This window comes from Pleurodeles waltl, chromosome 3_2 (genome assembly GCF_031143425.1).
Source record: "Pleurodeles waltl isolate 20211129_DDA chromosome 3_2, aPleWal1.hap1.20221129, whole genome shotgun sequence".
Classification (NCBI taxonomy): Eukaryota; Metazoa; Chordata; class Amphibia; order Caudata; family Salamandridae; genus Pleurodeles; species Pleurodeles waltl.
The window spans coordinates 41400115-41422213 of record NC_090441.1 but is presented as its reverse complement, the minus strand read 5'-3'; the positions used below and the strand labels follow the sequence as shown (position 1 = coordinate 41422213).

General features: G+C 41.5%; 1 protein-coding gene across 3 annotated transcripts in view; it reads left to right on the top strand.

The window, feature by feature from the left end:
- The window catches only part of ANKFY1 (ankyrin repeat and FYVE domain containing 1), a 526918-nt gene that overhangs the window by 144288 nt on the left and 360531 nt on the right, over positions 1-22099 (top strand). For all 3 annotated transcript variants that reach the window (XM_069226693.1, XM_069226694.1, XM_069226695.1), the window contains exons 6-7: positions 4972-5121; positions 12789-12954. In XM_069226693.1, coding sequence (XP_069082794.1) covers positions 4972-5121; positions 12789-12954 — 316 coding nt within the window. The remainder of the gene's footprint in view (positions 1-4971; positions 5122-12788; positions 12955-22099) is intronic.

Here is a 22099-nt window from a genome sequence, read left to right as displayed (position 1 = left end):
ATGTCGTGGACATTATTCCATTTTTTAAGAGTCGTGTCCAGAGTGGATTGGTGTTCCTGTTTTTCCTTAACGGGTGACTCTGGTCAAAGCTTCATGTTTTGTTCTTTTTAGACCGGTTTTACTTTTTTCCTCTTTAGGCATGGTCTGCCATGTTAATGTAAATGGAAACAGATAAGCCAAGAGCATATAGATAGTGGTTAGAGAATTGAGCAAATTGTTAAGGATTATTGAAGTGATTGAGTCCAAGTAAACAAATGAATTTGATTATGAGATCGTAAGCGTATGTTAACTGCAACATGCTATTCTTGTGTGGATAATGCAATGCAACACTTATTTAGCGCGTTATTTGCTGTGTTATACTTCGGGTGCTGTTAACAACACAATATTCTTGCGATAAACATGTCAGTGATGCCAAGAGTAATCGCTCATCTCAGGAAATGGTGGCCATCACCGTTGGGAAAGTTGTCTCTTATAGTCTCCAACATTCTGTATCATCGAACTCCTTGTAATAGGGGCTTGATTACTCTGTAATGATGGTGTCTCACGTGGTGAGATTTATAGTAGAAGATATGTGGTGCAATGTCAACGTAGTTAGTGGTTGACCTTCGTCCTGGGATTGGAGGCTGAAGGGTAAGTGCTAAACAGGCACCTGGGTGAAACAGTAGTTGCGGTTGCGAGAGCGGGCGCTAAGTAGCTACAGCTTGTGCCATTTGTCATGCTCAGCATTGTCCCCTCTGATGATTTCAGATACTCATGTAGTAGCACATGCTGGACTTAGAGTAACTTGCCTCATTGGTGGGGCAGGCAGTTTCCTTGTAGGCTGTGTCCTTCTAGTAGGTGCGGTTTAACAGATTTTGATTATTTACATTATAGTGCAGGTTCCAGAACGATCAAATCAAAGGTATGGGGGCCTCCACACCAGGCAGCAAGTCTTGCACTGGAGACTCAGTTTTAGGAGCGGGTGTCAGGGGCCTCACAGCATATGTGCTGAAATGTGGTATTGTTGATTGCCAAAAGTATTTCTCATGCTGGGGTTAAAAACATAGAGTTGCAGAAGGCTGCTTAACTCGAGCATGTCAACAAGGAGTGTAATATAATGGTGACTGTTTGGTTATGCGCATGAAGGAGCGCGTAGAGTACCTTCATATTAGTTCTCTTTCAGTAAGGTGAGCACTGCCATATTGTCTGCCATGTGGGTCCTGAGGGGCTTCAGAAGTGATTGTTGAAGTTTAGCTTACCAAGTTCTCAATGCTATGAAGGTTTTCGATATATATGAATCTGCATATTATGGTTTCTGGCCCTGTGAATGAACTTCAGGGCTTCGCTTGGAACTGGGAAATCAGGTCAGTTGTGCGTCAAGCTTGTCAGGGAATTAGAAAGGAGCCACCATCTTAAATGTTGACACTAGCTACACACCACAAGATTATTTTTGAAAAAAACTTATGTCAGACGAAGTAACCATTAGGTGACCTTTCTTTTATTATTATGTTGTGTTCTTTCTCTGAATTTCAAAAGCAAATATCTGTATAGTCACATTTGATCAAGTTTGTGACAACAGGGAATAAGTTTTCTTTTTAGGTCTCACCTGCGTCAGCGCATGCACTCTCGCTTGCAAAAGATACTGTATACAGGAAGGGGCTTTGAGTCTGCCCATTGCTTATCATTTGTTGGCTTCATTGTTATTTTTATTTGCTGCCTTCAGATTGGCCATCATGTGCTGGCTTCACTACCTCTTCTTTTGGTTCGAGCATGGTCCAGCTACTGATTGCTTCAACTTTATTGGGGTCCGTCAACAGATTGTGCTGTGATTGGGGTACTACTTCTTTTCCCTACCATCCATGTTGAACCTCTTGCCATTTTTAGGTATGTTTTACTGTGCCATACACACTTCAAAGAAGCCCTTTACCTCCTTTGAAATGGATGTTTATTCTTACAACAGATGTTATTTGCTCTTATTGTTACAAAAATATTTGCTTCCAAATGTATTTTTACTAACACATGGATGCAATTTCTTTTTTTGTGATACAAATTTTACCAAACCTCATGTTTTTTTACTTTTTCATTCGTTTTAAGATTAACTGATTTGCTCTGAATCACAGGGGTGTTGCCCTAAGTCCTAACAAGCATTTGCAAAGCCACTAGGTCTTGCCTTTGAGAACATTGGCTCTACCATTGCCTTTTTTTTGTGCTGTACAGCATGGGCATTGCAGACTTTGGCAATGATTTATAGACATGCTGAATAGGAGTGTGGCTGAAAATAATAACAAACAAGCATTTTCAATGCAACGGGTCTCGCATTTGTTCGAGTTAGTGCTATTAGCGTTGTAAAGCAAAAATAAAAACTCAGCACGATCGCGCTATGTCAAAAGCAGCGCAATCGCGCTGCGTGGAAAATAAACAGATAAAGTAGTCCGGACCCCAGGCTGAAAACATTGAGCCTCGTATGTTTTTGGTACTTTACTGGTGCTGTGTAGGTGGGCTAAACACCGGAAAAGGCATGATGTGTGCATGCCTTTCACAAATGAAAGCAAACGGATTTTAAAAGGCAAGCCCACGAACCAATGTAAGTGATTGACGTAGCATGGGTGTGGTTTCAAGCCCAAAGAGAGATAATAGACTGGACGGAGGACTTTGTGCTCGCCCATAAAATGGACTATTGTGAATCCAGCGCTAATGCACTCAAAAAAGCTCGTTAGCCCTGGCTCTGTCATAGTGCTTTTTAAAATTAGTTTTAGCCACACTGAAAAACATCTGTGCTGCTATACAGCATGGATACAAAACATTGCCAAAGCCAATAGCTCTCACATGCGAGACCTGTTGCCTTTGCCAATGCTTGTTTTTTTCTTATAACTATTGCAGTCACCTTGCATTTGGGCACATTGATTATTTTTAGTCTAGATTTAGTCCAGGGCAAAAGCAGAAAACAACATTGGATTACATAAACTACCTAATTTCAATAGTCAAGCATAAATATGAAACAGTGGCTAAAGTCTAGCCATGCAGTATATACCCCTTGGTGTGTAGATTGTATCAGTTAACTTTCTTACATTTATAGAATGTCGCATGCATGCTGTGGGTACATTGTAATCAACATATGGTTTTAAGTATTTTGAGTTGCAGTTTACCAAAACAAAGACTGCTTATCGCACAATATTAGAGTAAGTAAAGATTTTAAGTCTTCCGACCTGATCGCTTGAATTTATCAATAGGTAATTGAGACTAACAGAGTAAAAATGTATCTATTATTGTAAATCCATCAAATAAGCACAACCACTAAAAGACTGTAAACATAATAAATAGTACAAATATAAGCAAAAGAATAAATGAAAAAAAGCTCTGACTGCCTCACATTACTATCTACCACTATTCCATAACATAATGCGCTGCTATAAAAAGCTATTGTTTTATTTTATCTGCTTTTTTCATTTTCCATCTCTGTGTTCTCCATACATAATTACACAAACTTGATTTACATACTTCATTACACAGTTTTAAGGACTCTCTTTTTCTGTGCACCCGATTGCCTCGTATCTAGGACTCCAGTGATTGGAATCATAGTTTAGAATTTTGGTACAAGAGAATCGTAAAAATTAAGTTAATTTACGCAATACACTACCAAGGTGCCAATAATTAGAGTTTTTGTGGATATTCATGGAATTTCCTTGATCTGCACCTTCTAATAGAGACGATTAATTGTAAATTAACTGTGCTGCTAACGTAATCAGGTAAACCACACCTATAATCATAGTTTGATCAAATTAACTTGGCATGTGTGGATACTGCATCAATTTTAAGACATCTCAGCCCTGAAAGAGAGTTGCACTGGGAGCATATTTTTTGGGCCTCTTGGATTAAAGTAGGTACATAACAGCATTACGCTGAATTTTCTAATCAGGGTTTTTTCGTGTGTGTATATTTCTCCAAAAATCAACAGATTCACACTTTTTCCATAATACTATGATCGCCGCCAGAAAGACACTTACTTCCAGCCCCATTCTAAGTAAGTCAAGGTCTAACAAAGAATCTCATTTTAATGTTTTTTTTACGTTTTTAGCTTGCATGTATGTACTATTGGGTAAACCAGACCTCTGTTCATCCAACGTGCTTGGAAGGCAGACAGTGCATATTTAATTATTATAATTTATCTTTTAAGCACTAAAAAATTACCACAAAATGACTTATTGGCTTTACAAAGGTTAAGGAAATGGCAGGCATCACAATCGTTTTGCGCAATCGCTCACCGTTCCCAATAGCCTAAAGATTTCAGTTCCAAAAACGTTTGTATTTTTTTTCTACAATTGTTGGTGAACGGCTGTGCTGTGCATTCCAATACACAAGTTCTGTGGCAGCCAAATTTTTCAGAATTTAAAGAGCGCAGTCCTCCAGGCCAAGAGACAATATTGTCGCATGTGCTGAATAAATGCAACCTGTCATTCGTTCAGAATAATCACAAGTTATAAACGGGCTACATTGAGCAAAAAAAAAGATGCTATTGAGAAGGTAGCAGATAGTGTCATAGAATACATAAGTGTTTTAAGACCTAGAAGGTTAATAGTTGAGATAGTCAGAAATAACCTTATTTTCGGAGCTTTTATATTCCTAGGCCGTTTGGGGGTTTAAACAGTATTGCCAACGCCAAGAGTTGTATCCATGTTCATTCTCTTTCTATACCTGAAGGGTGAATAATGAGGCCTGCCAAGGCCTTACCTTTGACTGAGCCACGTTCCCCAGTTCTGTTATGCGTTGTGCATGCATCATGCCTTTGATAAAGTCTTTCTTATAGAAGTGGTGAGTGGTTAGTTAAAAGAGTACTGGAACAGCCCCCTCACCCAGTGTGCCAAAATGCTTAAACAAAGGCTTAGTTGAGTACATAATGGTAAGTAACTTAGGACTGATCCAAAATGTATCATAGGTGTTTCTCTATAGTTTTCTCCATTTCTCTGTCTCTTAGTATTTGTTGTTAATTTACAGGATGACCTGCGGAAAGAAGATTTCAGCAGCATGAGTGCACAACTTTTGTACAAAATGATCAAATCAAAGACTGAATACCCATTGCACAAAGCCATTAAAGTGGAAAGGGAAGATGTTGTATTTTTGTACTTGATAGAAATGGATTCACAGGTATGACAAGTATTGAACTTTTTCACTACTGCATCAGACGTTACCAGTAGAAGAAATGTTTGATTATGCATCTGTATAGGCCCATGCTATTTTACATATTGTCTTTTGCTACATTTATGTTGCCCATTAATACCACCGGTGTGGTTCAAAGGGCCAGTACCTGTTGAGTTTGTACAAACTTAATATCACGGTTAGAGAGTGTATGCTCTAACTTAGGAAGTTGGAGGAGTCGTGTGTGGTGGCTGCAGAATTTGTTTTACAAGTCAGCGAAGAGTGTAAGGTTGCATAGTCTTTTTTGCTGGTACCTTAGAAAGCCTAGTTGCTGTTAATAGTATGCCCTATGCGGAAAGCATTGGGTGAAGTATGTGAGATCCTCCTTGCATTGGCGATGATAATTAAATATGGGTGACTCCATAGAGCTAAGAAATATATATATTTTGTGTAGTGCTCAGTGATAATTGAAGAGAATTGATAGGTCTGGCAGGCTAGAAGTATATCTTAACATATGTGCTTTAGGTATTTATGTAGCTATGCAGCTCGTATTTACACAGACTGTGCATTCCATTACCTCAGTGTTTATTGCTTATTTCAGTCATGTATTCCAGGAGAGTCATATTCACGAAACGTTTTCAGAATATCCATGCAAGATGCATTTAAATACTGTAATCTGTCTGTCATTACAAGTGTATTATTTATACTTGCATTATGAGATGTACTATGAATCATGCCCAACCTGGGATTCATATGAGTTCATAGAGCAAACAATGTATGGTGATGCTAAAACCTAAGTCTTAAAAGCAAGAACAGCCAAGTTTGTTAAAGGGAATGGACTACAGAAAGGTTTGTGATTAAGACAAATCTTACATCATCTGAAGAATGGAATAATTAGGTAATTCTTTCTCAACAGTCTGAGAATTATCTTTAGGAACATTAGAACTTTTAGTAGTATATTCTTGTAGAAAATACTAGAGAGTTAGCCAGATTATGTACATTATTGAATGACCCCATGTCTGCTAAAGTAGCATTGTGAGTTTATGACCAGTGAAGGTTATTACATTGATTTAATACAGAAACTTCTTCGAAGTCATCTTGAATCACCACCCAAGACTTGGATATTTCATGGTGTGCAGTTTCATCCATTAACAAATGTAAATGGAATCATCTATATAGTCAGTCAGTGGTTAGTGATGTCCCAGGCCTTAACACCAAAAATGTGTGTGAAGTGCAGTATTAATTATTTTATTTCAAAGTAATTTTGTCAAGAACAAAATTGCAAGCATAATTTTCCAATTGCCTTTAACCTATCATCTGAAGAGATTTTAAGGAGATTTGTAATTGCTGTATTAAGCTCAAAATATAGATTCTGAGAAGTGTATGTTTAATTGCATGTGTTTAGTGCTGTAGTCTGGAGATATCAGGAGCGTACTATTACTAGGGCTGATGGGGAGATTGGTTGGAGAAGCAGTTACCCAGGTAGATTCTGTCTTACAAAACATGTAGAGTTTTAAAAGAGGTCTCACCTTCATAGAACATTCAGTAAAGCACCCTCCTGAGGTTCAGGATGTGTAGTTTATTGTTGAAGTCATTGCTTTAACAAGATTGCTATTGAAACCTTGTTTTGATGCTATCCTGATATTTTATAATTGAAGACAGTTCATCTGGATAAATTGTGATGGGAAATACACATTTCTTGAAATATAGTCTCTAAATCTGGTTTAAAAAAATGTATTCTTATATTTTGCATTACTTTCAATTCAGCAGACCTATTTGGCTATTTATCCTCTCTGCTTCCTTTCTGAATACTTTAAAATATTAGGCAATTGGCCTTCATAATATGTAAAGCACTGTGGTTATTTAGTTGGCCTAATTTTTGGGTTTATTTCCCTCAGGTTTGTCAGTTTTTTATGTAGTAATTACCACATGATAATAGTGCAAAAGCGACACAGTCACTAAAAGAAAAGTACACATGCTATGTCATTAGCTGTTGTACCCCTTTAGTTTTCTAGTTTCTTTGGGGCAATTAAAATCACCATTTTGCATTGTTGTGACATAGGTGCATTACCTGGCCTTACATTAGTTAAACCTCAGTTTGCACAAGTCTTACTGTTGCTCTTTTCATACTTTGTTGGTGTAAAATACTTCTCTTTTGTGAACATGTTTATTGGTTTAAATCAATTACAACAGTTTGCAGCATTGTCAATTCACCACAAACCATACACATTTAGAGTAAGAGGCACACACCTGAGCAACAGCACTGTAAAAGTAATTTTATGCATACGTTCTAAATATAATAGACAATTAATAACAGGACGCTACAGAACCTGACAACTCAGTTGAAACAGACACACAACATGTTAAGTATGGCAAACTCATATCAGAGCTGATCTGAGCTAATAACTTTTCTCTGACATCTTCGGACCAAGATTTTAACTCTGACAACGAGAACTTATCCAATAATTTGCTGTGCTCTGTCTAGCATCAGCTGAATCCTGATCTGTGCCATACTTTTGTTACTTGGGATATCAACAACAAATGTTTAAAAAAAAAAAAAAAAAACTATGAAATAATATTAAACCAAAATGTGATTCCAACCAGATTGCTTCACTGTCAATGTTGCTGCATTTATCAATGCATATTTTTAGGTTTTGCTTAGCAGAGAGCTTTTAGCACTGTGTAGGGGGAAAGCCTCTTGTGGTCCTGTGGACCGTTCCTAAAAATGTACTTACTTATGGCTTGTTTTCCTCTAATTATGTTAGTTCCTCCCCTGGTGCATATCCTCTTAATCACACCTTTGATTGGCTGATTTGTATTCTTCCATGGCTCACTTTCAGGGAGCAACTTTCTTCTTCTTCATCAAGAACTCCATGAGAGTGCATGTGTTTTCTAGCTCTCTGCCTCGTATGCTTCTGACTCGCAAATACTTGCCCCCCTTTGCACCTCGCTGCTCTCTGCCTTATTTATTGCTGTCTGGGGTGTGCTTCTTCCCGTCATTTGTATTATTATTTTACCTCCTCACCCACTCGCTGTTGTTTTCCCCCACCAATCCTGCATTGCTTAACCACCTGTAGGAAGCTGGTCTCGTGTTTGGTGGATACATAAGATACTCGCACCTTATACCAGGTCCAGGTATCCCCCATTAGTGTAGTATAGGTAGTGTCTAGAAGCCAGGCTCTCTGGAGGTAGCTGTGGAAGGCTTATCTAGGCGACATGCAAAGCTCATGCAATACCACTGTAGTCAAACAACACTTACACACATGAAAGAAAACACTCAATGTTACGAAAATAAAATTATTACAGTAACACAGTACCAAAACACTAAATAGGCAACCCTCCAATAGGAGGTAAGTAAACATACCACATATTTACACTAGTTATCAGAAATAGGCATAAAAAGTGATCCTAGGGGGAACCCAAACCACAGACTAAAAAAATGGAATGCGAACACAGGACCCCCACCTAGGTAGTGGAATGTTTAGAGGGTACTAGGAAACCAGAACGGTAAGTACCACAGTGCACCCTAGCGACCAGGAAGAAAGGAGTAAGTTACTGGTCTTCCCCCAAACCACCCAAAAGGAAGAAAATACACCCAGCTAAGAATGCAAGAAACCAGCGGTGGATTCCTGAAGAGGAAGACCTGTGGAAGAAGGGGACCATGTCCAGAAGTCACAGAAGAGTCCAAGGGGAGCAGGAGCTACTACCCACCCAGCTGCGGTTTCAGGAGTTGGTCGACGGTAGGATGATGGTGGTTAGGAATGCAGCCCTGGAGCAGGTGAAGAGTTCCTGGAGGATGCAGTTGACGTCCCACGCCGGATGGATGATTGCAGTCAGTCAGTGGCGTGGGAAAGCCACCAACAAGCCTTGGCAAAGGCAGAAGTTGATGTGAAGCAAAAGTGGAGCTGCCGGGGACCAGCAAGGTCCAGGAGGACTCAACCCACCGGGGGAGGGGAGGGGTGCTATAGGGGGACCCTCAGCAAGGCAAAGAGTCCAAAAAAGAAGAGGCAGCCCCCACGGGAGACCCACTGGATGAGGAACCAGGAGTCAGAGGAGCCCACGCAGCACAACTGGAGAAGGATCCCACGCCGCAGGAGAAGCGGGCAGAGGGCTGTACATCGCAGGAAGGAAGGCTGGGGCTACACGGAGCCTGAAGATCCCTTGGAGGAGATGCAAACATGCTTAGTAGCTGCAAGAGATGCAGTGCACGGGGGTACTGTCCTGCATGGGAAGGCAAGGGCTTACCTCCACCAAAGTTGGACAGCTGGCAGAGAGGACCTAGAGGACTATTCCAGACCACCACCCATAATGCAGGATCCACGCAGCTCAGAATGAGAGGAGATCCACGCAGCCGGATGTCATTGCAGTTGGGGCATGCGGATGCAGGGGAGTGACTGCTTCACTCCAACTGAGAATCCTTCTTCCTTCTTGTGCAGACTGAAGACTTGCCACCCTCAGAGGATGCACAGCCGGGGAAATGTTGCAGAAGCTGGAAGGAGCCATGGCCTGGCATTTTCCAGTTTCTCGCCAGAGCAGGGACTTAAGATCCCCTGAACCGGTGTAGACTGGTTTATGCACAGAGGGCCCCAACTGTGCCCTTCAAAGAATACCAGTGGCTTGGGGAGGCTACCTCTCCCAAGCCATGTAGCACATATTTCCTAAGGGAGAGGGTGTTACCGCCTTCTCCCAATGGAAATCCTTTGTTCTACCTTCCTGGGCTTGAGCTATTCAAGCAGCAGGAGGGAAGAAACATGTCTGCGGGGGTGGCAGTAGCTTGGTCTGCCCAGAAAACCCCAGAAGGCTGATAAGAGCAATGCTGGGGGTCCTCTAAGAAGCCCCAGAGTGCATAGAATCATACTTCCAATACTAGCAACAGTATTCGGGTATGATTCTGACATGTTTGATATAAAAAATGGCTAGGTTCGGAGTTACCATTATGTAGCTGGCCACAGGTAGTGACCTATGTCCAGTACATGCATAAAATGGCGTCCCCGCACTCATGAAGTCCAGGAAAATGGAACTGGCGTTCGTGGGGGCACGTCTGCAAGTGCTGGCATGCCCTCACACACAGGTACTTGCACCCTGCCCTCTGGGCTAGGAGGCCTGCCATAGGTGAGACTTACAGTGACCTGTAGTTTAAAGGGTGCATGCACTCTTTCACGCAGGCTGCAATGATGGGCCTGCAGAAACACTTTACATGGACTCCCCATGGGTGGCATAATACATGCTGCAGCCCATGGGGATCCCGTGGTACCCCAGTGCCCTGGGTACCATATACTAGGGACTTACATGGAGGCACCAGTATGCCAAATGTAGGGTGTAAGTGGTTCAAGTAACCAAGTTTAAAGGGCGACAGCATAATCACTGGAGTCCTGGTTAGCAGGATCCCAGTGAACACAGTCAAACACACTGATAAAAAGGCAAAAAATGGGAGGTAACCACGCTAAAAAGAGGCTACACCCCTCGTAGTCCTTTTAATATTTATTTTCAAAATATTTTACATTTCTTGGAGGGATGCATGTCCCATTTGCTACTGAGCTCCTCAGCTTTCAAAAGTATGCTTTAGCTCAATTGAAAAGTATTTGTTTTATTTACTACATCAAGTGGCGTTCACCAACTTGGATAAATAAATGAAAACATAAAATGGCACCTGCCTCATTTAGACTCATTCACTGCATATTTTGTCACGCAGACATGAGCTTACTTAATGGTGCTGGCATCCGTAGTGCCATGGCCCATTGATGGCACGTTTGAACTTTTTCTTTTTTTGGCTTTACTGCTTAACTTTGCCAAAGAACATTTTGCTTTTTACAATGTTATGTAACCTCCCCAAAAAGCACTAGCAAAGCCAGTAGGTCCCAGAGACAAGATCTTTAGGCTTTGTCGATGCTTGATACTTGTAGTTGATGACATTTCTGTAGTCTTGGCATCACCTTTGTCCCACTTATTACATTCTTGACTGAAGCATTCATGTGTGTCTATTATCTGTTGTTTTTCACAACTTCTTATGACCTTTTTCTAACATTTGAATCATTCTTATTTCTTCTAGTGTTTTTTTTTTATAACAGCTGTAAGTCTTTCGTGGCAGAAACATTCAGGTTTACTGGTTTAACTTTTTTAGATCTCTCTAACACTCTGCGTTAGCTGTCGGTAGGAAGACATATCTGTTGCACCCATTATAGAGAGGGCTTTTGTCTGCCCATTGCTTGTGAATCAACTACTTTCTTGTCACTTTCTGTTCCCTGCCCTTCAGTCAATGGCTTTCCTCGCTGTTCTTGTGCTTTTCGCGCCCATGAAGCTTTTCTTTCTGACTGGGTTTTGATGGAGGAGTAGTATCCTTCTACTGTTGATGTCAAAACTTTGCATTGCAGTGAACGAGTGAGTATTTTTTTCCACTTCACCCCTTTGGGACCCCAGCTCGCTTTATAAATTTTCAGCTCCTGCAATGTCTGTTTGCCTGCCACATACCCTTTGTTCTCTTTGCACCTCCTGCTGCTGTGTCTGCAGGTGGTTATCTTTAAATAAACTTAAACTCTTTTCAAGATGATTGACTGTGTTCGCAAATGTATGCACAGCAACCATCTTGAAATGTATTTTCTTTAAAAAAAAAAACATTCAAAGATGGCTGCTGAACTTGCGTACACACACACAAGGTATCCTGAGATGATTTTTCTTTTGCTTTAATAACTTTATTTTAAAGGTGGTACCCTCTCAATCAAACAAATTCAAATCATTCCAAGCTAGCCAAGATGCTTGTGGGTGCATGCCAAGTGGTCCTCTAGTGGAAAAGAAAGCCCTGGCAAAGACTGTTTCCTTTGCAAATGCTGGTTGAAGATAAGTTATCATAAGTTAATTTCTCAAGTCTTCTGTGTGCAGTGGTTTCTTGATTAATGGAGCACCTTAGGCCTGACACCTCAACTCAGATACCTTTGCAAAATGGTACATGTTCCTTAAATAGCTTTTCCCAAAAAAACAGGCTTAATTGTAGTCATGGCTTATATTATGAAGCTAATCAAATTTTTTTATTTTGTGAATAAATACATAATAATATGACAACTGTCTGGAACAAATTAAGAGGTTTGTCAGACATCTCTAATAATGGCTTTGTTACTTCTTCTCCCAGCTCTCTTAGCAGTACAGAGTAGAAATTGTGTGTCCAAATCATTTATGTTTGTTCATACTTTCTTCACGTTCTTTTGCTTGCTTTCCTGCAGCATTTTTTCGCAATATTGCAAGACACTATGATCCGTATGGTTATAAATATAGATCTCAGAATTGACTTCTGAGAGTATCACTTGCTTTAAAATAGGATTTAGGTGTTTCATATGTTTTTATTGATTATGTCGGGTAAAAAGGTAATTAATAGTGTGTTGCATAATGGCTTATTCTGTAAGTGCCACGTAATAGCAAATATAGAAACCAAGGCATTATTACATGTTAATTTTCACATAGATTTTTTGATTGTTTGAGGCTTGGAATATCGAGCTGTGTGTATATGGGTTTATTTTTTAAGGAATATAAAAATGCATTATGGCTTAGTTCTTGAATTTTGCACATGACATGCAACAGCACTGACTAGTTATTATTCACCTGTGCTTCCCTTGTGTATACTTATAATCAGTAAAATCTTGGACATTGGGAGTGAAAATGTTTAAATAATTTTCATTTTTGTTAAGTTGCCTGGAAAACTGAATGAACTGGATAAGAATGGAGACCTGGCCTTGGATCTGGCCCTTTCGCGGAGGCTGGAGAGCATTGCGTCTACACTCGTGAACAATAAAGCAGATGTGGACATGGTCGATAATAAGGGCTGGAGTCTTCTTCATAAAGCAATACAACGAGGTGAGAAGTGACACATAATATTCTTTCCCCTAGAAAGAGAAAATCTTTTTAGTGTTGTGGTGTTCTGTGTTTTCTCAGTGGTAGTTTCATTACTTTTTCATTATTTGTAGTTTGGCGGAGTACTTTGCATTATTATTGAATGTATACAACTTAGTTGTTTAAAAAAATAATGTAAGTAATCTAATTTCTCAGAAAGGAGATCTCCAGTCGGAATCTAATTTTCAAAAGTGAGCAAGGTTTTAATAGGTGATGCAGTGGAGAAGCTCTTAATCAATTGAAAATCAACAAAACATCCTTATTTTGTTGACATTACCAGGGCCAATTATTCTATTTAAATATACCCAAGTGTGGTGTAAACTGCACTTTGAAGATCTTGTATGGGGGACTGCTGAGCTTGCTTATAAGCTACTTTAAACATTGTAATAATAAAATGCTTGCTAACCTCCTGGGCACCAAGCTCAATCCTCTATTGACCAAGCTGGTCCTAATGGAGCAGGCTGGCTTCATCCCTAGTAGAGCCACCTCTAGCAGCTTGCATCTTTTGACTATGTGCCATGGTATTATGTTGGAGGTTCGTAGGCACAGAATGACTCCCCAATGAGAGGGGTACAGATAAACGGTTATCTCTTACTCACATTTGATGTGGGCAGTGGCAGATGACAATGCTGTCCTTTGTCAATGGTACGGTTTGTCCTGGCCATAGATCCTCTTGCATCTCTGTTGTGTGAGAAACCTAGCTTCCAACACAAAGATTCTTACTCTCCCTATTCTCTGCAACAACATGTTATTTTCTTATGAACTAAAAACCCAGAGATTAACCTCAGCCTCGTTATTCATGACATCATCAGATTTGGCAGTTATGGTAGTGTAAGGATAAACCGGGAAAAGTCAGAAACATTTCCCTTTTACTGGTGATACTAGTCGAATTGCTCTGGAGTTACCTTTGTCTTGGAGATAGAACTTTGACTGCTATTTGGGGATACAGGTGACCAGAAATAGAGAATCTATCCTTGGGGTCAAATCTTACCCAGTGCAGGTGGAGCAGTGACTCGCACTTTCCTCTCTCCATATCAGGCAGGGTGACATTAATAAAGATGCTGATGCTCCCTAATCTTTTCATCAATTTACCTATCACCCAAGGAAGAAGACTTGTCACCTAGCTCCGCCCTCTTGTTATTAGACTTGCATGAGGTGGTAGAGATGAATCACTTGCATTAAGTTCAATATGGTCTTCTGCCTCAGAGAGTTATCTTTAGCAATGATCCTTCTTGCGCCCTACTCCTTTCTCATCCCGAGACCCTGCAGAAAAACTCTGTGATTGGAAAAAAGTTTATGCAAGCTTCCATTGTTAGAAACCTTCCCCTCCTGTGTCTAACTCTGAGGAAGATTATAGACATTTCTGAAAAAAAATTAAAACCCATTTTATTACATTTTTTTAACATTTTTCTTTATTTTAAACAAGAAAACAAACTTTCACATTTACAAACTGCATTGCAACCGTGATGCCATCATAGCCCTGGTGTTCTCCGAATTTAAGACTTATTTTAGTCTTGCAATTTGAACTCCAAGCATCTTTTCAGAATATTAGGATCCTGCATTTCTCCCTCTGGTCCCTTTCACTCCTATGATCTGAATTTTACTCTAGCCCTTATTCTTCTCCTGCACCCGGAAGCTACCCACAAATACACTGCTTCTGAGCGCTGGGCCCCAGACTCCACAATAACAACTTTTGCTGCACTTCCCCATGATCAACTGTAGTACACTTCACCTGCTGCCACTGTCCCTTCTCCTGCAACACTTGCGCATTCGCATGCACAACAATGACCACCACGCCAACCACAGCTGCATCGGAACTACTCCACTGCCTCCTGCTCAATGTATGATTACTCTGCAAGTACGCCACCACGATCTTGGACACCTTCGCCTCCCTCACCCCTACTTAGTCTTCCTCACCCCATACCTGGCTCAGCCCCGCAGCTGCTCCTGACATCGCCTCAGCAGTACCAGACTACTCCAAGATAGCACAAAAGGACCGCACCAACAAACACAGAGGTAGAATCACAATCATCCACATAGAAACCATCCATTGCACCACGGCTGCCAACCCGATCATGGAACAATTCAACTTCCAACTCCAAATTGCAATCTACCATCTGAGGCAGCCTTGTCTACAGACCTCCAGGACCACACCCCAGTTACTGCAACGCTATTCCCAAATTCATTGCCCTGGTTGTCATCGACTCTAAACACTATACCTTCTTTGGAAAACTAAGTTATCACCTTAGTGACTTTAACAACACCAACCCCGCCAACATCCTCGGAAGCATGAACAATATCGGCCTCACCTAAATAGTCACAGAACCCCCACACTACGCAGGACACACCCTTGACCCATCTTCACGGCCCACGACAGAGACAAGTATAGCCAAGATACTGAGCTCACCTGGACAGGCTACACCATTGTCCACTTCACCATCACTGGATCCCCTGGCACTACCTCAAAGCCGTCCAGCACCTCACACTGCAGCTGAAACAAAGTATCAGAGATCCAGGGGACCGACGTCCTCAACACCTCCCGACCTGACACCACAACCAACATAGAACATGCTGTCAAGAACTTCTCCACCTGGATCACCTTTTGCGATGACCGAGTTGCCCCTGTCAAGCGCACAAACCCAAGAGACAAACCAAATAAGCCAGTTGGTACACCACTGTTAAAAATGGGACCACAATCCTAGTCAGGGTAAGTCACACACAATCCAAATTATCCTGTGCCCTCCCTCTGGTAGCTTGGCACTGAGTAGTCAGGCTTAACTTAGGAGGCAATGTGTAAAGTATTTGTGCAATAAATCATACAGTAACACAGTGAGAACACCACAAAAATACAGCACACAAGATTAGACAAATAGATGATAATTATCTAAATAAAATAAGGTCAAAGCGATAAAGATTCAATAAGTACAAGTTGAAATATCACTTTTTCAAGATTAAAAGGATTCTTAAATCTTAGAAATCAACAGTTGTCTCTTGATTACACAAAGTACCTGGGTTGCGTCAAAAATAACACTCACGGAGACTGCAGAGGAGGATATGCATGGATAAATAGGATGTGCACCGGATTTTCTGACGGGCCACAGACAATGTGTTGTCTCTTTCTGCGCTTCAAGAGGCTTGCATTGTTTTTCGGCGCACAGTCTTTGTTCCTCACTTCGATGCTGGAACATTTTTGACACCCAGAGACGATGCGGGGAAATCCTGGGCGCGCTGGAAGAAGTCGCAGGTATTGCATCGATCCAGTAAGTCAATTTTCCACTCAGGTAATCGGCTGTGTCATTCCGGTTCGGCTGTGTGTCGATCCAGTAGGGTGGGGCATCGAATTTTCAGTCACATGGCAGGCACTGCGACAAATTTCCACTTGGGAAGTCAGGCTGAGTCGTTCCGGGTTGGCTGTGCGGCGATTTCTCGGTCGTAAGGCAGGCTGTGCGTTCTTTCCAGTGCACAAGGAGTTTCCTGAAGAGATTAAGTCTTTTTGGTCCTGAGACCTGAGAAAACAGGAGGTAAGCGCAATCCAAGCCCTTGGAGAGCACTTCTCAGCAAAGTCCGAGGGCAGCAGGGCAGTTCCTCTTGACGGGTTGCAGGTTCAGAAGTGTCTGAGTTGTTGGAGTCAGGGACACAATTTATATACCCCCAAAATGCCTTTGAAGTGGCCGAGACTTCAAAGAGTGGCTTAGAAGTGCACAAGTTCCCCTTTCAGTACAAGTCTGTCTGCAGGGTAGGGGGTTTGGCAGTCCATTGTGTGAGGGCAGGCCACTAGCGTTTGAAATGTAAGTGTCAGGCCCTCCATCCTTCCAGCCCAGGAAGACCCATTCAGTATGCAGATGAATGCAGGTGTGACTGAGTGTCCTGTGTTTGTCTGGGTGAAATGCACAAGGAAGTTGTCAACCAGCCCAGCCATATGTTTATTGGAGACAGTTTGTGACGCACAGATAGTTTTCTAGTGCAAAGAAATGCTCACTTTCTAAAAGTGGCATTTCTAAAATAGTAATATTAAATCCAACCTCGCCAATAAGCAGGATTTTCTATTATCATACTAAATATGACCTGTTTCCCTCTTTCTGATCAGAATCTACCACTTACACAGTATAGGAGAGTAGTCCTAATGCTATCCAGTGAAAGGAGCAGACCTCACAGTAATAGAAAACGAATTTAGGAGTTTTCCACTACCAGGACATACAAAACACACATGTACATGCCCTGTCTTTTACCTACATAGCACCTTGCCCTATGGGTTTACTTGGGCCTACCTTAGGGGTGACTTATATGTAGAAAAGGGGGAGCTTATGACTTGGCAAGTACTTTTTATGTGCTGGGTCGAAGTGGCAGTAAAACTGCACACACAGGCCTCGCAGTGGCAGGCCTGAGACATGGTTAAGGGGCTACTTATGTAGGTGGCACAACCAGTGCTGCAAGCCCACTAGTAGCATTCAATTTACACATGTAGTGCACTTTCCTTAGGACTTACAAGTAAATCAGATATCCCAGTTGTGAATGAACGAATGTTACCATGTTTCAGGGAGCGAGCATATGCACTTTAGCACTGGTTAGCCGTGGTAAAGTGTGCAGACTACTGAAACCAGCAAAGAGTTCTCCATCCTCTCAGCAACCAATAACATCATCACCCCTTCTCAGGAACTTTGCTACTGCCTCATGGACTTCTTCCCCGACAAGATCTCCACCATCTACAAAAACGTGGAACCCCAACCCACTGCCGCCACCACCCTCAGACTCCTTGCCCCCACAGAGGCTAACCCGATGGGATATCCGACCACCTGTCTCCGCATGGAACTGGCTCACCACACAAAACACCCCAGCCATCATAGCTCAGTCCACCCAACCCATTTTAACCTGGGGAGCGAGATAATCCGCAGTGAGCTCACCACCTCTTCGACTCATCCATAACCATGGCTTCCTTTCCCAAAGCATTGAAAAACGCAGAAGTCAACCCCTTCTCAAGAAACCTTCTGCTGAACCCAGCTAACTCAAGAACTACCATCCTATCTCGCTTCTGCTGTTTCCCGCCAAAGTCCTCAAAAAGGCCATTGTCGGAACACTTGGAGATAAGTCTTCTGGACCCCTCCCAATACAGATTCCAAACCAACCACAGTACCAAAATGGCCCTGATCACTGCCAAAGATGATATCAGAATCCTATTTGACCAGGGAGAAATGCCGGCCCTGATTTTCCTCGACTGCCTAAAACTCAACTCAGACAGAACAGAAATGCTGATCTTCATAAACAACACCTCTCTGTTGAAAGATTTATGGTGTCCTTCTGTACTAGAACCAGCACCTGTTCTGACAGACCAAGCATGCAACCTTGGCGTCATCCTGGACAGCAAGCTCACCATGAAAACCAGATCAAACGTAGTTTCTTCCACCTGCTTCCTCACTCTTAATATGCTCTGTAAGATCGATCAAATGGCTCCCCGTCAACACCAGATGAACCATCACTCAAGCCCTAGTCACCAGCTGGCTGGACTATGTCAACGCAGTCTACGTAGGAATTACCACATCTCCTGAAGACACTACAGACCATACAGAACTCAGCTTACAGAGTCATCCTCGACCTCCCAAAAGAGACCCACACCACTCCCACCTCAAAAAGCTCCACTGGCTCCCCATTCAGAAGAGATGTCAATTTAACAGGCTGATCCACACCTTCAAAGCCCTTCACAACCACGGAACAGCATACATCAACCAATGCCAGAACTTCCACCAACTCTCCAGACACCTGCGTTCCTCTTCCTCTGCCGCCTCCCCCCCACTACCTCTGCATCCACTGAACCAACACTGGAGGTCGTTTCTTCTCTTACCTCACAGTGGATTCCTGGAACAACCTCCCCTTTCACCTGCGGACCTCATCCTCTCCTCTGGAATTCAAGAAAGGACTCAAGACCTGGCTGTTCAACCGAACCTCTAGCAGCAATGCCGACAGTGCCTTGATACCCTCACGGGTGAAGCTGCGCTCTATAAATCAGCCATAGAACATTATATATTATATGTATAAGATCAAATGAAAGTCCAGATGCAGTTTGCCAATTTGTGCCGCATTATTGAGGTACAGCTCAAGCCCCTAGGCTCAGCAAACTCAGGCTAACGTCTGATCATACTCTTCCCATTAAAGAGATTTGCTGAAACAACTTAAAAGTGAAGGGTGGAAATCGTTGAAAGAGCACTTTTTAGTATTTGAGATACTTCTCTGTATACAATTCCATCATTTTTAGCACAGCTGTTGTCTTCCAGAACGGGGCTAACCGAATATAAATTGATCGTGACCTTCCACTAACTAAGCAGTCCAGTCTGAACTGTTAGACCACATCTCTTCTACATCAGAACACAGACAACCTCATAATTTTACCCTCATTGAGGAGCAGAATATTGAGTCCTTTGGCTAAGCAAGCCTCAGACCCATTTCTGGGTATACCTACTCACTTAGCAGGGGTGTGGAATTCGTATAGCCCGACTCCAAGGACATATTGTTTGGAGTCACGGATAGCAAGCTTTCATGTTTATTTTATCCTTGGGACAAGTACGCCCAACCTCTTCAGCACGAACCCTTTGGCTGCCAGTTTAGAGTACCACATTATGGATCACGGAAGAACATTGTCTGCAGTTAAGGTTAATATTTGTGACCATATTTTAATGCTGTTCGAACTTGTAATTATGGTTCATTAATGCAAATCCTTTATTGTTAGGGTGAGTGCTCTAAGGAAATGTTGTAAGCTCAGACTTCACTGCTGACAGTGGCAGAGCGGAGGTACTGATCATAATGCTCAAGACTATATAGTTTGCTCATTTTATAAACAATGGGACAGTTTTGTAATTAGATAGTATAACATTTTTTTTAGAGGTAATGTAATAATTGAAGCACATTTAATCTTGTAGACCCTCAAAAGGAAGTGGGAGTAGGGTGACAGAAAAGGGGAAGGTAAGAAACAAAAATAAATAAAAATACAAGAAATGTCCCAGCAGGATAGGAGGAATCGAGATGAGGGGAGAGAAAGAGAGATGTCAACTTGGTGGCCATACAGTGCTGGTGTTATTGATGGTATTGTCGCATAGTTTGAGAAATTGGATAGCCAGCTATGTAGGTGAATGGGTGTAAAATATAGTGACAAGGAGGCTTAATTTTGTTTTAGCTTGTTCCACAATTTCTGTGAGGTTTGAGGATTTATATTGGTGTTGGAGATAGCATTGCTCGCACCTCTTGTGAAGTAAACCCATTCCCACCAGGTATGGTGTGATATGTTTTGGGACATTTTCTATTCACATAGAATGCTTTTAATGCTCATAGGGACTTGTTTTTAATGCTCATAGGGACTGAGAAGTCCAGGAGGTACATGTCATTGGGGCCTAGATTCATTTTAGATTGTTGGGACCAAGGGCCTAAGATTACTAAGTGGAAAACGAGGGGTACATTGGCATCGAAGATATTGTTAACTATTTTTTAATTGCATTCCAGAATTTGCATTGGAATAACATATGTCTGGGAGTACCTGTAGAGGCTTGACAATTCCAGCATTTCATCGAGTCTATGAGTCCCAATGTTAAGAGTTTTTCCGGATCCAGTCAATTCTATGTAATAGCCAGTATTTGCAGTACAATAGGATGGGAGATATTTTATATTTGATGGCAGATATCCTTATCTTTTTCCATGATTCATCATTTATATTCGGTGTGGGGCTAACAGTAGCAGTCTGTATCCATCTAGATTGGATTTAGGACGTTTGAAATAGAGGATGTTAAAGTTTTGTATATTTAAGTAGAAAAGTTTGACTAGTAAGGGAACCAGACCATTTATGTGTGGGTTGGGAATCTTGTTTAGTGCAAGATTTAGCTTAAGGAAGCTGTAGAATTCAGTGTTGTCTAATGTGTATGTGTTCTGTAGTTCTGCAAATGTTTTAGGATAGGGTGGGAGTCCAAGATCTTTCATAAATAGAATCTTGTTTGTGGACCAAGAAGGCCTGGAGGGGGTTGTACCATTGATTTTGATATTAGGGTTGTTACAGTGAGGTGCATTATCCGAATTATGAATTTAATTGGGAAGCATTTTGTCTAACGATTTAAGCGCAAAGACTCTGTCTTTGAGGATGCTGTGAGAGTATGGAAGTGGTAGCCTTTTCATTGTTAGTAATGAGGTTAATGAGTATTGTTTGACTAGGAATTTTTTCTATATGTAGCCGCAATGCTGTGTCTTGATAGTGGTCATTTATCCAGCAAGTAGCTTAGGTTAGGAAGGCAAGTTGATATTTATGAAAGTTAGGGAGCTTTAAACCTCCAAACTGTTTTAGTTTAAGCTTTATGAGGGCAGTACTGCATTTTATGTTTTTCCGTAGAAATTGTGAGATTTGTTTGTGTATATTAGTGATGGATTGGTCAAATAGTTGCATTGGTAGCAAGTACGAAACAAAGTTGATTTGTGGAGCAATAATTTTAATGTACTCCACATGTCCCCACCAAGTCATGAACTTTGGTGACCAGCTAGATGGCAGGCCTTTGATTTTTTGAAGTAGGTTATCCTCTGTTATTTTCTTTGTATTTTCTCGATTGTTTTTTAATGTGATGACTAAATAGTTCATTTTTGTGGGTTGTCCATGTAATTTGGTGTTGAGCAAAACTGAAGGGAACGTTAAGTTGTTGGGGCGGAAGACTTCAGTCTGGTCTAAGCTTAAGGAGTATCCTAAGACTTTAGCGTAGCAGGATATTACTTCTAGGGTAGCGGGAATAGCTCTTTCAGCATCTAATGAGAAGATGAGCACATCATCAGTGTAGGTGGTGACTTTATATGGGGCGTCATTGAAGGGAATACCTGTTATCACTGTAGAGGTTCGGTTGGTTGATAAAGGTGGTTCAGTTGCTAATAGGTATAGTAAAAGTGGCACAGCCTTGTCTAGTCCCTTGTGCCGGATTAATTAAATCTGAGAGGAATCCATTGGTTCTAATGCGAACAGACTGATTTGAATATAGAGCAAACATCTGTTGAATGAAGGATCTACTTTGAATTTGTGCACAACGGCATACAGAAAAGTCCATGCAGCCTTTTAGTTCAAGAGAGTCTTTTCTGCATCCAAGGCCATAGCAATTGT